The 16,391-nt window shown below is 38.4% G+C and overlaps 1 protein-coding gene and 2 pseudogenes across 10 annotated transcripts in view; 1 reads left to right on the forward strand and 2 right to left on the reverse strand.

Annotated features, from left to right (window-relative positions):
- Mypn (myopalladin) overlaps positions 1–16,391 on the reverse strand; it is a 129,364-nt gene that overhangs the window by 76,758 nt on the left and 36,215 nt on the right. For 7 of the 10 annotated variants that reach the window (XM_087185450.1, XM_021259463.2, XM_087185449.1 and 4 more), the window contains one exon: positions 6,206–7,084. The exons of the other annotated variants lie outside the window; for them this stretch is intronic. In XM_087185450.1, the coding sequence (XP_087041576.1) occupies positions 6,206–7,084 (879 nt within the window). The remainder of the gene's footprint in view (positions 1–6,205; positions 7,085–16,391) is intronic. 10 annotated transcript variants of the gene reach the window in all.
- On the reverse strand, positions 1,884–2,703 carry LOC101696716 (centromere protein Q pseudogene; annotated as a pseudogene).
- Positions 2,936–3,094, forward strand: LOC110349557 (protein PIGBOS1 pseudogene; annotated as a pseudogene).

The following is a 16,391-nucleotide window of genomic DNA, read 5'->3' on the forward strand; positions in this document are numbered from 1 at the left end:
CACTTGCCTCTGGGCTTTTGGTTTCTTTTTGGTTTTTTTGCTTTTGTTTCTTGAGACAGGGTTTTGCCATATCGTTCAGGCTGGCCTTGAACTCACTATGTAGCCCGGGCTGGTCTAGGACACATGGCAATCCTCCTGCCTCAGCCTTTCAAGCACTAGGATTACAGATGTGTGCCACCACACCTGGTGGTTGACAGTCTTTTATTTTCATATATATATATATATATTTTTTTTTTTATTTTATTTTTAATTTTATATATATGTCTTTTATTTTCATATATATATATATATATATATTTTAGTGCCTTCTGGCAATCATAGTTTCTGCTGAGAAATCTTTTCTTTGAGGTATTGGGAATGGAACACAGGGAGCACTGAGCTACATCTTTGTCCTTTTTAGTTTTTAGTTTTTTGAGACTGGGTTTCACTAAGTTGCCCAGGATGACCTCAAACTTGTGATCCTCCTGCCTCAGCCGTTCCAGTGGCTGGGACTACAGATGTGTGCCACCATGCCCAGCAATACTGCAGTGGTTTGATGACATGTTTGATTTCTGTCCTAGATTATGAACTGTCCTCTCAAGGTAGTTCAGATTTGTTTTTAAAACAAGGTCCCTGACCTTCAAGTAGCTCACAATTGTTTATATTCCTGATGAATCACTTTAGTCACTTAATAATATTTGTTGAATGAATAAATGAGTGAATTTCTACCTCAACCCTTTTACTCTTCAAAGTTCAACTAAAATCCTTCTATATATCTGAAGCTGCCTGAGTTCTTGTCCTCCCACATTGATAATACTTATGGTTTATATTGTATAAACATTAAGATGATTTCTTTAATTAGATTGCAAGCTCCTCGAAGGCAGAGGCACATATTTATATTGCTTCTGTCACTGTACTGACAACACTGATGAGCACAAATTAGGAACTAAGTCAATACTTGCTTTCTGATTGGAGATACATAAATTCTGTGCTTAGGAAAATAATGATAGCTAATAGCCTACCTGGAAAATTATAGTTTTCAAATTTTGTTTTGTTTTGTTTTGAGACAGCATCTTGCTATGTAGTTCAGGCTGGCCTTGAACTTGAAGAGGTCCTCCTGCCTCAGCCTCCCAAATGCTAGGATTACAGGCATGCGCCACCATGCCCGGCTGTCTGCTTTCTTTGATTTCTCAGTACCTTCTACCTCTGGTGGCTGATTCTCACACACTGGGTCTTCTCAAAACAGTTTTTTTTGGGGGGGGGGTTGGTTTTAAGGGAATATATGTGCTTAGATTCCTTTTTAGTAATTTTCTTAAGAGTATACTTTGATGACAGTAGAACATAAATATTTAAAACAAACAAAATAAAAACTTAATGCCAATTTCAAAGTTGAAAGAACCTGGAAAACTTTAACTATTGAACAAGATTAGGGAGTTAGGTAAGGGTAGGGAGACTTGGGGATTTCTCAAGTTCTGTGAAACCAGATAGAAAATGCAAGCTCTCAGCTACAGATGGCAAACACTCATGTGTTTATGCTGTAAGCACTGCACATTGGCACTTCACACACACAATGTCACAGTGTCACAACTCCATTGTGCCAACACAGGTGAGCTCCCAATAACTGTCACAAACTATCAGAGCATAGCTATTCCTGCCCTAGGTTTTAGGCAAATAACTGCAGTACAGCAATATAAATATTGATTTTCTAGATTTCATAACTGCTAAAAAGTTTTTAGGATTACATTAGATGCTAACGCTAATGATAGGCCTACACAGGCCAATTTTAAAGTGTGTATTAGCAGATAATAAATCCTGCAGAAGCTTCGGCCTCTGTAACATCACAGGTTAATAGTTTCACAAATTTATAAACACTAAATTAATAGGAAACAATATTTAAAAATTCTCTAAGAGGCATTTAGTTTCTTACAGGCTTCTTCAATGAACACTGACATATTCTTCATCTGGGATGAATTATGAAGAACATTCAAGTCTTTTAGAAGAACATTCTGGTTTGGAATTAGCACCAAAACTTCTTTCTGCAGTGTGGGTGCTTTCAGACTGTGCCAAGAAAGTTGTGGGAGAGAAAGTATGTTACATCTATCCAGCTGAAGCATCTAGCAGAAACAAACCTCTTTTGCCTTTTCCTCCTCTTCCTCTATCTCATGTGCCAGAATTTCAATTTTGTTTTTTAGACTCTGAATATTCCCAGTCACTAACTCTGTAGTCTGTACTATTTTATCTATTTCTTCCTGCAATAATGCCAGACCTTCTTCATTATCTCTGTCTTGTGCTCTTTCCATTTTCAATAGACTTGTCACATTAGTTAAATATTTCAGCTTTTGGTGAGGGAGTTTCAGGGTTTCACACAGTTGTAGGAACCTTTTCTTCAGGCAGTTGAGGCGATACTGAATTTGTTCTTTTTCTTTAATTTTATTACTCAAAATTGCTATTATTACTGCTTCCATCATAGTTTGCAAATGCTCCCTCACACTCTTTGAAGGAGGTTGCCAGGTTTTTCTCTTGTTGGATGCTATCTTTATCTGCTTTAGATTAATATGATTTGTTTGTCCTTCAGAAGACATGTGCTTTGGATGATTTTTACTTCTTTTTATTGTGCTTCTAACCTCTTTCTCCGACAACTCCACTTCATCATCAATTTTTCTTTTTGAATTTTTTTTTTAATTGTTGAGACTTTTTCTTGGAAGCATTTGCTTTACCAGGCATCTTGGTCTAAATAGTGCAATTATGATGCTTTTAAAAAAAAAAAACTCGACTTGGGCGCCTGCGCAGACCCCCGCGGAGTTGCGGCGCCTCTCGCGGTCGGGGCGACGGTGCTCCTCGGCTGTGGGCAGGAGGATAGCGCAACTCCCGCCTGTGTAACATCTGAAGAGATTTGCTGGATGTGAAAAATAACTTTCCCGAACCACCTTGGTGTTGTGCTGTGTTTGTTGGGACGATGTTTGGGAGATTGAGTCTTCCGCAGTTGCTTTTTGCTGGCATCGTGGGAATTGCTGGAGGAATATGTACTTATCAACCAATATTTGAACAATATTCCAAAGACCAAAAGACGTTAAAAAAGGTGGAATTAACAGAATCAAAAGAGAAGAGAAGTTAATGCTACATGGCGTTGAATTGTAATAACTGCATAAAGTTCGATTGGACTTAATAGTCACAATAAGGAACCTAGTAAAAACAGGTATGTATTTTAAATATAAATAAATCATATATAATGATAAAAAAAAACAAAATTCGACTGATTCTTCTTGAATGTGTCTGAAAACCTCACTAAGAGGAATTTGCGCCCAAACAACCAGAACACCACAGGCACCGGAAGTCTGTTTTGTTTTTTAGACCAGTTTATGTCCAGAAACAACTGGGTGTGGGCAGGACTAACCTAAATTGTATGTGTGCTACAACTTGTGTGCTCCCTGGCTTCCTTGGACTGACCAGAGGCTGCGGGTGGCATCCGTCATGCTGCTGGAGAGACGCCTCCCGGATGGAGTCCCAGCAAGTGCCATCAGGCGTGTTCAGAGAAGGACAAATGCTCCCCTGCGTGCATCCTTCGGTTCCAGCCCATTCCCACATGTTAGGCCAACTATCTCGCTCCTGATTTAAATCTAAATGAAAGTTTTTGTTTTCCTGTTGCTTCTTTAAAAACAACAACAACAAAACAGAGGCAGTGCCCCCCACCCCCTTCTTACTCTCCCAAAGAAAGAAGACAGTCAGTGACAAATGACAGCTGCAACAGGGCAGCTTCACTCTTGGGAGAGGAGGCTGTGAGTCCTCTTGGCTTCCAGCACTCTGTATACTAGGGAAACTTCCCCAGTGTTGAGCTGCAGCACGGACCCCTGGAAGTACAGCTTTCTGTGCCAGTTTCTTTATTCATTAGTTCAACATTTCTGAGTGACCAGTATGGGCCAGAAGCTGTGCTGGGTACTAAAGATTCAAAGGCAAAAACAACACATCTCTGTCTTTAAGGAGTAACCTGACAGTGAAATCTCCATCCCATTGTATGAATAAATGTGATATGCCTTCTGTTGCTTTTTAAAAATTGTTTTTCTTTTTCTTTTTTGGGGGGGGGGAGTACTGGAGATTGAACTTGGGACCTTATGCTTTCGAGGCAGGTGGTGGAACCACTGAACTAAATACCCAGCCCTTGTTTTGTTTTTTGAAACAGAAACTTGTTATGTGGTTCAGGCTGGCCTGGAACTCAAGACAATCCTCCTGCCTCAGCATCCCGAGTACTGGCATTACAGGTGTGTATCACCATGTAGTGACTGACTCACTTCATGTTGCTTTTGAAACTAAAACACAAAATAGGACTTGGGCCAGAATCTCTTGAATTAATGTACATATATAAATAAAAATACCATTATTAATATTAATATTGTTATTGTCCTAAGTTTGACTTTTTTGTTGTTTTTTTGAGAGAGTCTTGCTATGTATTCCTGGCTGGCCTTAAACTTACTATGCAGCCCAAGCTGGCCTTGAACTTGTGGCGATCCTCCTACCTCAGCCTCCTGAGTGCTGGGATTACAGGTTTGTGCCACCATGGCTTGCTTATTGTCCTATAACATGACTATTATGTAAGAAAGAGATGAAACCCTATTTATAAACTGAGAAAAAAAAATTTTAAATGGTGACAAAGTCACATTCTAGTGGTGATTAAGTGGTTAGGAAAGCACAGTAACTCTTACGGAACTTTAAATACCAGTAATCTCTACAAAGTAGTACATACAAACCACATTATTCACATGTTATTCAATTATAATATTAGAGTTAGTAAATGTCGCTCTGGCTAAAGCTGGTTCCAGGCTTTGTGGGACTGTAAATGTGGAAAGGATCCTTAAAATGTATAAAGTAAAATTAGAACACAAAAGTAGTGTTGCCCAGGCAGTTTGGAGCCCTGAAGCTCATTTCATTGGCCTGACAGAAAAGCTGGCTCTGGAAGGTGTCTAACAGATGAACACACCCTCTATTCCTCGGTCACACTGCGGAAAGACTTGGGAATTAGGGACAAGATTGTTCATTAAGCTGATAATTGAAAGTTTAGAATAAATTTAACATGGGTAAAATGAGTCCGTAAATTGGCCTTAGCCATGCCTTCATTCATGGCAATTCTATTTCCTATTTTTATTCCATCAGCCTTCATATAGTTACTTAGCTTTCTTCAAGAGTCAAAAAATACCACAGGCATTCACTGAGTACAGATTTTAAAGACACAGTAAGTTCTTCCTAGGAAAATTTAGCATCCAAATTGAAATTTGTTGTAAGTGTAGAATTCATGCTAGATTCTAAATCCCTGGTATAATGAGTACAATGCAAAATATCTTATTAATTATTATATTAATTACATATTGAAAAATTGAAAAATTTTTATATTCTGACTCAGTAAGTATGCTATTAATCTTAGTTTTACTTAGTTCTTTTTACTTTTTAAAAATATGGCACCAACTGCTCAAAAGCACAAGGTCCTGAGTTTGATCCCTTGTACCCCAAAACAACAAGAACAACAAGAACAACAACAACAAAAATATGGTACCAGGTGTGGTGGTACACATCTGTAATCCTAGTACTCTGGGAGGCTGAGGCAGGAGGATCACAAGTTTGAGCCCAGACTGGGCAACTAAGTAACTTAATGAAACCCTGTCTCAAAATAAAAAAATAAAAGCAGGCCTGGGGATGTAGCTCAGTGTGAAGGTCCTCTGCTCACCTCCCAATACCACAAACACAAAAACAATGGCTACCAGAACATTTAAAAAAAATTTATTTTAGTCCTGGGGATTGAACTCAGGACCTCATAAATACTCTCAGCCCTAGAAAAATTTAAATTATTAAATACATAGCTAATATTATATTTTTATTGAACAGAGTGGCTTTAAACACTGGCTATTTTTCTCAAAGTGGGTATATAATTTTTGTAGTACTGGGGATTGAATCTTGCCACTGTGCTACATTGCCAGTCCTTCTCCCCCCCTTTTTTTCTTTTGAGAAAGGATCTCACCACACAGTTCAGGCTGACCTTGAACTCACTATGTAGCCCAGGCTGGCCTTGAACTCATAGCAATCCTCCTGCCTCAGCCTCTCAAGTGCTGGGATTACAGGCACTCTCTACCACACCTGTCTGGGAGTATATGTTTTGGAGCCCCATACTTAATGGTAATACTTAGGAAAGCCATGGTGGATGGAAAGCAATTGCTAAACACTACTAATGGGACATTTTTACCTTACTTGAGGTGGTGGGATTCCTACCACTATGCAATCCAACTGGACTCGGGTTCCTTCTGGAACTTCTCGGCTCCGTAACTTTTGGGTGAATCGAGGAGGCTGCCCCAGAGGTTCTTCATAGTACAGAGAGGAGGGTGAGGACCCTGGGGTGGTGTCCCCACCACCTGCCTCTTTGGTGGCCTGCTCAGCCTCGCGCCTCTTGGCTTCCTGCTGCTCAAGGGCATGGTTCACCTCGTTATCCCTGGCGTCAGCAGGGATGGGGATGGGGACAGATCTCTCCCGACTCTCTGACAGATCTGAGAAACTGGGGCTGTTCTCCTGTACAGCTCTGTTCTGAGATTCCAGTTTGCTCTTGTGGTTTTTGCAGGCACGAGGTCTGATCCTTTTGGAGCTGTGGGCCTTGAAAAGAGAAGAGAGCTCTTCTATGAAGTCGGCAGCCTTATTCAGGAATACTTTTTTGGACTGGGTGTCAGAGCTGTACTGCAGCCGTTTTGCCTGCCGGGGGCTCTCCCGAGGGCTGGGAGCACTTGGAAAGCTCTCCTCGCAGAAGTTAGGTGCCGGTTTCACCTGCTCTGAAGATAGTCGTTTCCTAGCTTGAGCTTCATCGGCTCTCTCCAAGGGGTCGTGGTTGATGGCCAGTCTTGCCAGATTGACACTTTCGTCCAGCTCTTCTTGGCTCAGAAAGGCAGACAAGTCTGGAAGGTCATCTTGGCCTCCTCCTTCAGCAGCCCCCGAGGGACTGCTGAAAAGAAAGGGAGTGGAGGAGGGCTCAGCTCGGCTCCTCTCATTGTTTCCTTGATGTCTGGTTTCGGCTAGATAGCTTTCTCTTAGCAGTTGGGATATGGAAGTAGAAGCTTCTAGGCTGTCGTCTTGCATGCTGTAACAAAATAATAATAAAGACTTTGGATTATTTCTAGGGAAAAATTAATCTGTATTTTTAAAATGTTAAAAAACTTTTTTGAGACAAGGTCTGGCTATATAGCCCAGGCTGGCCTTGAACTCCCTACATGGCCCAGGCAGGCCTTGAGCTTGCAGCAGTTCTGCTTCAGCATCTCAAGTGCTGGAATTACAGGTATGTGGCACCATGCCTGGCAATAAATCTGTATTAACTATAGCATGATAAATTCTTAAGCACTTACAGCTCAAAATACAAAATTGCCTCATTTTGACACTTTTATAAAATTTAAAGATATAACGATTACTCTCCAATTATAACATACCAACTGAGTGAAGTTTCTCTGAAATTGAATTTAAAACCTGAGCAATTCTATTTTATTAAATTCTTTAAATGCAAGTTCAGCTGTGAAAGCTATGGTATAACTACAGTGATTTATTGATACACTGTTGAGCAAGGCGGGGTAGCTTAGTGATAGAGAACTCACTTGGCATGCATGAAGCCCTGGTTTCAATCCTCAGTACCAGGAAAGAGAAAAAAAAAAAGGCCTAATTTTTTTTTTTTTTTGCTAAGCCTAATTTTGCTAATTTTGATCATATCTGTAACAGCATTTTTGGTTGCAAAGTGCTTTCATTTGCAAAAAAGAGATTTGCTCTCTACCCTCTCTGCTTAAACTTGTCTGTAATAAAATTATAGAAAAATAAGAGATACCAACAACACAATCTCATCTAGCTACTCCAAATAAAGATGTGATTAGCCCATGAAAAAGGAATAATAATGGTTATGTTTTTTGACTAAGACAAGCTGTTCATATCAGTGTTGCTATTGTGCTTAAACCTGCTTTTGAAAACTATGCTGATTTGGCCTCTTGATAGAAAGTTACAAAAAAAGCTTAGAACCTCGGCTGTCTAGAATGTCTCAAAGGATGAAAGGGAGACCTGGGGGGTAGTGGAACATGATGCCCACAGGAGACTTCCCTGAGTACCCTTTCTAATTTTTGAATTTTAAATGTATATTTCCTTTTTTAAAAAATAAGTATTTTGTAAATTCTTAAGACAACAAGAACGAAAAGGCAAATTAATTTTTGTGTAATTAATATCATACTCATTATTCATTCAAACATTTACAGGGGATGGCAAACTTGTGACTCATCATCTGTTAATTCTCCCTCTCCTTACTAGATGCAGCTCACTGATTGCCGCATTCTTGCACTGACCTTGAATTGCTTAACCCTCCATTCCTTCAGCTGCCACCAGTCAGTCACAGGTGGTAACAACGACATGGAGACTGTCTGCCACTCTTTGTTACTGTGCGAGGAAAGTAATCTAAATTTCTGCCTGCTTTAAGATTCTGTGGCAAAACCTACTTTATTCATCTCTCTTCCTTCGCACGACAGCCTAACCTATATCAAATGTAGTTTGAGTTTCCTAGAAACTCCCCTAGTTTTAAATTTCTGCAGGGCTATCCCAAACTAACCTCTCAACTGGCACAGTGCAGTCACCTTGAGAGGGCAATTAGAGATGGCTGAAAGGATCGCTTACAGCAAAATGTTTTCCCACATGTTTGTCAGGGGCTGGGATGGTCCCTGCGGGAGCCACTAATTTGGATGAAGTCTGTTGTGCTTTAAAACAGATTCACTTAAAATGCACAGGTGCTGGATGAAGTTTTATCTCCAAAGATGTTTATCATAGTATGGATTATAATATTAAAAATTGGAACTGTGTCCAATAATAAGAAATTAGCTAGTTAAATTATGATACACTCATTAACTAGTACCCAATGGCTATTTAAAATTTTGTAGAATGGCAAATAATATACAAAATCTTACATGAAAGTGTAATTGAGGGCCAGGGATTTAGCTCAGCGGTGCTGCCTCCTGCCTTACAAGCTCAAGGTCCTGAGTTCAATCCCCGGTACCAAAAAAAAAAAGTGTAATTGATATCCCAATTGAAATATGTCCTCATTTGTGCATCAACGATGTGAAAGAACTGATACATGAAATAAGGTCCAAAATGCTATTTAAGGGCTGAGTGTGGTGGCTCACACCTGTAATCCCAGCACTTGAGAGGCTGAGGCAGGAGGACTGCCGTAAGTTCAAGGTCCAGCCTGGACTACATAGTGAGACCCTGTATCAACAAAACAAAACAAAACAAAACACCCCAAAAAACCCAAAATGCTATTTAAAAGGGTAATTAATGCACTAATTTGTGTGTGTGTTTTTTTGTTTTTGGTATCAGGGATCAAACTCAGGACCTTGTGCTTTCGAGGCAGGCGAAGTGCTGCTGAGCTAAATCCCCAGCCTTTAATACACTAATTTGTTACAATTATTAGTTCACAAGTCATTATTGTACTCATTTTTAAATCAATCATTTCTTTAGCCTAATTTGAGTTTCTACATCAATTTAGATGTGGGGGTGAAAATTAAATGCCTATAAATCAGGGTGGCTTTCAGCAAGTTGCGTGTTAATGAAAATTGTATTGCAATGTGACATTGTCTTTAGTTATTTGATGATGGCTTATGTCTTGGGGCAACATAGAATAAGCGTTGGCCTTGGAACAATGCAGGTCTGATTTCAAATTCTGGCTTCATCTCTTAATAGTGGAATGACTGTGAAATTTATTTAACTTCTCCGAGCTTTGATTTCCTTGTGGATAATATCTATTTTTCAAGAGAGTAAGGATTAAAAACATCACAAAGGCAAAGACCATAAAACAGAGCCTGTTGGTAGGGCATAGTAGCTCAGGCCTAGAATCCTAGGTACTCAGAAGGCTGAGGCAGGAGGATTCTAAGTTAGAGAATAGCTGGGCAATTTAGCAAGACTGTCTCAAAATAAAAACAAATAAATGAATAAACAACAACAAATAACCAAAACCCTAGGCCTATGACTAAAATGGGTGTTCAACTAATACAATTAAAAAAACAATACTTAGGGTTGAGTTGGAGGTAGAGCACTTGTTTAGAATGCATGAGGCCCTGGGTTCAATTCCCAGCCTACAAAAAGCAAACAACAACAAAAAACCACCTAGGTGAAGGTGATGTTAATGTTAAAGAATTTTTCAAAAACTTTGTAATGGTAGAAACAGAAAAGTGAAAATTCATCATTGCTTACTACAATCTACCTTTTTTAGAGAAGCTATTTGAGGTTGTCAGTATGTGTCTTATGTTCTTATGTTTATGAGAAATTATTATGATAACAAAATTTTCAAACATTCAAAATATAGGCTACTTTAGAGTTTTGGTACCGGGGATTGAACTAGGGTCCTTGCGCTTGCGCAGCAGGCGGCGAAACCACTGAGCTAAATCCCTGGCCAAGCTTTAGAGTTTTATGACCTAACATTTTGGTGTTAGAACTGGCTCAACTCTTACTTCTGAGACTTCTAGGCTACATAAACTTGAAATTGTACAACCTCTGTGAATCCTGGTTTCCCCATCTGTCAAGCAAGATCAGTAGCCATCTCATAGGTTAAATGCTAATTACATGTGCTTGGCACTTAATAAACATTCAATAAACTTGAAGTCTTTCCCCAACTAGAATCTCAGCTCAATGAAAACAGAGTTTATTTTCTGTTCACCTTTGAATCCACAGTACCAGAATGGGTCTTGGTACACAGAAGCTGGTCAATAAATACTTATTGCATGAGAACTAGGGATGGAAATAAGTGGTAAAGGACTTATTTGCTTAGTGTGTGTGAAACCCTGGGTTTGATCCCCAGCACTCCCCGAAAAAATTATCATTAGATGAATAAATAAAAGCAAGGCTATCCATAATAACACTTGGCCTTTTTGTAGTACACATTTTATAACAAGTAGTTTTAAATGAATGCTTAAAGGAGAAAGTTTTAAATTAATGCTTGGGACTGATGCATCTTATTTCCTATTTTAGCTAATGTTTTCAGTTTAACAACTTATAGATGCATTTTCATCAGAGAACCTTCTTAAATAGAACCATTATCCTGTTTGATAGCTGAAGATAATTGAGATTCAAGTACATTAAGTGACTTTCTCAAGGTAAAGTTTATTGAACTTTAAAGACATCAGTGTTAAGAAGAAAACTAAACTAGGATAAGGGACTGGAGAATGGTGGTGAGAAGGAAGGAAGGTGTGCTCTCTTAGCTAGGACGGTGAAGCAAAGCTTCTAATGTGGCGAAGTGAGCCATGTGAACAAGTAGGGGGAGGAATGTTCCTATTCGAGGAAGAAATTTCAAGGCCTTGAAGAAATGAGTGTTTTGTGTGTTTGCGTCAAGCCCAGGGTGTCTGGTCTGAAATAGAAAAGTGGAAGGAAATGATGCCAGCACTGTAGAAGGCCAGATCATATTAGGCCTTGTAGATCATGGGAAGGACTTCGAATGTTACCAAACTTGTGATTGGGAAACCTGTTTAAGGTTTTGAGAAATAGATGGCATGGTTTTGAAAAAGTAAATCACGGCTGCTATGTAGAAGAACCAAGCAGAAAGGGGCGAGTGTGGAAGAGAGTGAATCACTTAGGAAGCCATCGCGATGTGCTTGGTGGTGTGGGCCAGTGGGTGATAGCAATGGGAGGCAGGGAGAAAGATATATTGAGATATTTTCTGAGAGTGGAGCCAAATAATTTGTCAATAGATTGAAAGTGGGATATGAGAGGAAGCAGAGTTGAGAGCGACTCCAACAGTCATGGCCTGAGCAGCTGTGTGACTGGACTCTGCGATGAGGCCGGAGCCAAGTTCAAGAAGTGAGGCCCTGTGCTCATAGATGTTTCACCTGGGGCTTTCACAGTGACATCTGACCTTGTTCCTGCATTTCTGTCTCTTATAAAATTGAAATGTAGATTTTATGCCACTTTTTTTTTTTTTTTTTGTACTGGGGATTGAAACCACTTTCAAAAAAGAATATTTGCCTTTGAGAACAAATCATGGTATTGGTGATGTGGTACCAGCTTGGCAATAAAGCAATTAATGTGTTATTATTCATCAACACAGACTTCAGTAAATCATGTAAACCAACTTGGCCACACAGAGAACTTATTTACTTTCTTGACTCTCTCCATTTTTTTTCCCCTAGGATTTTTCCTGAAGAGAGTATCTGCCCTAAGAACCTGGTTTTGGTTTTTGTTTGCTTGTTTTCATAAAAACAAACCTTGATGTTAAAACTTTTGGACATATTTCTCAACTTATGTCAACTCAGCACTACACATTTTTTGGGCTCTAGTAAGACTTTTGTTGGAAGTATCATATGGGATAAACTCATCTTCCATTTATAATATGACTATTTAAACTGGGGGATTGGCTGGAGAGAATTGGCAAAACTTGCTATGAAGTAACTTGAATTCAAACATAAATTCTGAAATTTTCTGACTGTGAAGTATGATTAGATATTTATTATTATTATTTTTTATTATCATCATCATCATCATTATTGTGCTGAGGACTGAACTCAGGACTTTGCACATGCTAAGTTTGTAAAATATCATTAGATATTTAAATGGGAAAAAACCCCTGGAGGTAGGGATGTGGAAATGTTGGTTAAAGAGTGCAAAGTTTCAATTAGAAGGAATAAGTGCTGGAGATCTATGGTACAGCATAGTGACTACAGCTAATAATAATGGAAGGCGTACTTGAAAACTGCTAAAAGTAGATTTTAAATGTTCTTATCACAAATAATGAATCTTTTAATTAGCTTGATTTGATTATTGCATACGTACACATATATCAAACATGTACACCATATATATACATACATATACCATACATACATACACACATACATATATATACATATATACACACACACATATACCATACATACAATTTTTATTTGTCAATTAAATTTTAAGCCAAAAAAGAAATATTTTTATACTTGTGTCTTTAAACATTGCTTTACATTCATTATATACATAAACAAACAAACTCCCACAAAATCCAAATCTAGTTTCTAAGGCAAAACAAAAATAGCCTATATTTAAAAATGATTTGTGAAGGGAGCCAGAACGGAAAAGAGCTTGTCTAACTAGTTCAAACCTGGGATAAGCAGAACTACCCTGCTTACTTCATAGGCTTGTTTGTGAAAGCACTTTTAAAAGGTAAAGCACTATGCAAATTTAAGATAATCCTTTTCTGTTGTTGTGTGATTTCTATGGCTAGAAATTTCTTTAAGGGAATAATAAAAAACTATTCAACTTTGCTCCTTCTCTTTGATGCTGGTATTGATCTGTTTGTTTTGTTTTCTGTGTTCCATGATGTCTCACAAGGCCAGCATTTAAGTCAGTTCTGGGGAAACTCTTGCTGGGCTGAGGACCAAATCTCAGTTCATAGGAAGCAGTTTTGGAGAGTTGTGTAACAGATCATCCAAAAATGTGTCTGCAGCTGGGATGTCCTTTGTACACTATTATGACGTCCATCTCTTCACTGTGATGGTGATTGTTTTAGTTTTATTTGTAGTCTATTTTTGGTGTGAATGGCATTAGTAATTTAATAATTTAGTATATGCTGTGTTACCAGAGTCAGAGCTTGATGTATGTGGAAATGCTACGCTAATAATGATATAGAAATAATGTAAGACACATTCTCTTGAAGGTCTTTCAGTCTGAAGGAAAAACAGCAAAGATGAATACAGACAGATGAATTCATTAGAAGTGTGTGGTAAAATAAAGCGGCAGCGGCCAGGTGACACATAGGAGAATCAGTTCACTAGAGACCTTCCCTAAAGGGCAGAGGTTAAAGAAATAAACAGACTTTTTAGAAAATAGGCCAAAGGTGAGTAGGCCATTCTTGCTGTTTTAATCAAGCTGGTAAAGGTGAAAAGGTAAGAAAGAAATTAAAGATTTTATTTAAGTGGGAGAAAAGAAGATTGGCTACTATGAAATATGGTGTGCATGGGGCTTGAGGTTGGTTTTTGTTTGTTTTTTCCAGTACTGGGAATAACACACAGGGTCTTGTGCATGGCAGACAAGCTTGATCACTGAGGTATACTTCCAGCTTTAGTGTGCATGTTTTTATATACAGAAGGGGCTAAACATGTAGGAAAGCCCTGGTGGAAAAGATACTAATCCAGAGCCCAAAGTTGCTATTGAATCTTAATTAAAAGTAAGTAATTAGTATAAGTAAATCCTAGGGCAATAGGAAAGCTAATGGAAGGCAAGCAAAATGATTTCAGGAATCTAGGATCAAAATGGGGTTTGTAGGTGGAGGGATAGCTCAGTGGTTCCCATCACCAGCACCCTCTAAAAAAACAGGAAAAAAAGTAGCGGAGGTTGGTAGTGGTCACAAAGTAGCGGGGGTTGGTAGTGGTCACAAGAGGGATAGGCATGGATGTGTTACAGCTCTGTAAAGATCTCACCTTTCATGAAGAACTGAGCTTCAGTTCAGTTCAGTTTCTCACTACAGTTTCTCTGTAGGTAACCCAAAATGGGAAAGTTTTGTAAAATCTCATTAACTCGAAGATTTATTTTTTTAAAATAAGAAAAAGAATGTAATGCTTTCATCCTTCTTTCAGCCTCTTATTTGCCAATTTTTAATTTTAGGTAGTTGAGGATTAATAAAAGATAATTTCCCGGTTTAAACTGACATATGTTTGCTAGATTGAGAGAGGAAGGGTCCTCCAGATAAGCCTGGGATTGAAAGAGCTCGTCCTAGTGCAGGTGCTCAGTTGGAAGGCTTTGCACATGCTTCCTCCAGTGTGGCTTGTGCAGAGCTGGTCAAAGTGACTCTGCATGTGCGTGAGCTCTGAGGGCCCTCGTGATTGCAGGTAAGGAGTTATACCAGCTTTTGTCTCCACCAAAAATATATCTACTTGAAATATATTTCAAAACAAACCATTCTGTCTGTATTAGGTTGTTTCCTTTAAGCAGATATGCAATGCTGTAGTTGTTTCTAAAGCACTTTGAGCTAGGTGTGCTGGTGCATGCCTGTAATCCCAGCACTCAGGAGGCTGAGGCAGGAGGTTTGCCATGAGTTCCAGGCAAGGCTTGGCTACATAACAAGTTCAAGGCCAGCCTGAACTAGAGAGTGAGATCCTGTCTCAAAAAAACCCCAAAAACCAAAAACCCCAAGCAACCAACAACAACAACAAAAGCATTTTGTCAACTATGAAGCACCTTAGAAATTTATAACAATATTTCTTGGTGCTTGATTACTTTTCACCTCGTAGGAAAGGGGAAACGATGTTAAGAAAACCCTTTTTTTCTATCTTGTCATATGCAATAGCACCATGAGACTGGCAATGCCTTTGCCAAATATCAGTGTGAATGAAGGAAATTATTTATTCTGAGGTTAGCAGGACCATTTTCTTATATTATCAGATTAGTGAACTGAGTCTGTTATTTCTATTGTGGACAGGAATTAGCTGTTGAAAAATTGAGCTGTCATCTGTCCATAAATCAACATTATCTGATTAAAGCCTTTTCAAAATAGAACCTGCTTTACCTGCCATCCCACTTCTTCAAAAGTAAATTTGCAGAAACTATCTCGATAAATTCCAAAACCAGTATGGATTAAATAGTCATTAAATGTCTTGTATTCATAAATTGCAACTCTTAGCCTGTTCCACTGAGTGATTGTAAGCTCATTGTAATAGAAACACGTAACAGGGTCTATATTATAAATGACAGTTGTGTGGAAGACTGAGGTTTTCAAATTATTGTGCGTTCCAGTGGCATTAGCCATATACTATAAGTAGGGATAGAGACAACCTTCCAGAATTTGGATAGTGTCCAGCTGTTTGTTTCATAATCCATTATTATAAGATTTGTAATGCCTATAATTTGATCTCTCAACACTTCTGCAAGTATACTATATATTTCAGATTTCCCAACTAGTATATCTTAATTTTTGTTTCAAAAATGTTTATTATAGCTATAAGTGTAGACATTCTTGATTTCTTAGATTTTATGTGGACTTGAGTTATTATTAAGGAGAAACTATAAAGTTACCCTAAAGTTTTAATTTAGAACCTGTAGAATTCATTTCATTATTACTAAAGTAAAAATAATTACTCATCTTTGTAATGTTTTTGGAAAGAAAACTAGATAGCTGATTTATCTTTTAACTGGGTAATGCTAATATCTTTGATAACTATGTAAAAGTCATTGATAAGGTAATACAAATTCTTAACACCATTATTATAATGTTCATATTTTGGAACTGGAAATACAGAGTAATCCACCTTTTTCATTGCTTATACAGTTTAAAAAATATTATTCAAGTTGTGCATCTAATTACTGCTAATAGTGCAATGTACCAGGCCAAACATTTGCCACTGACTGTCAAGTGTCTTTCTGATGCAGCTGGAGAAGGAGAGACAGAGAGAGAGAGAGAG

The sequence above is a fragment of the Heterocephalus glaber genome, unplaced genomic scaffold (genome assembly GCF_053883595.1).
Source record: "Heterocephalus glaber isolate CG9 unplaced genomic scaffold, H.glaber_assembly_v1.0 deba00001497, whole genome shotgun sequence".
In the NCBI taxonomy this organism is placed as follows: domain Eukaryota; kingdom Metazoa; phylum Chordata; class Mammalia; order Rodentia; family Bathyergidae; genus Heterocephalus; species Heterocephalus glaber.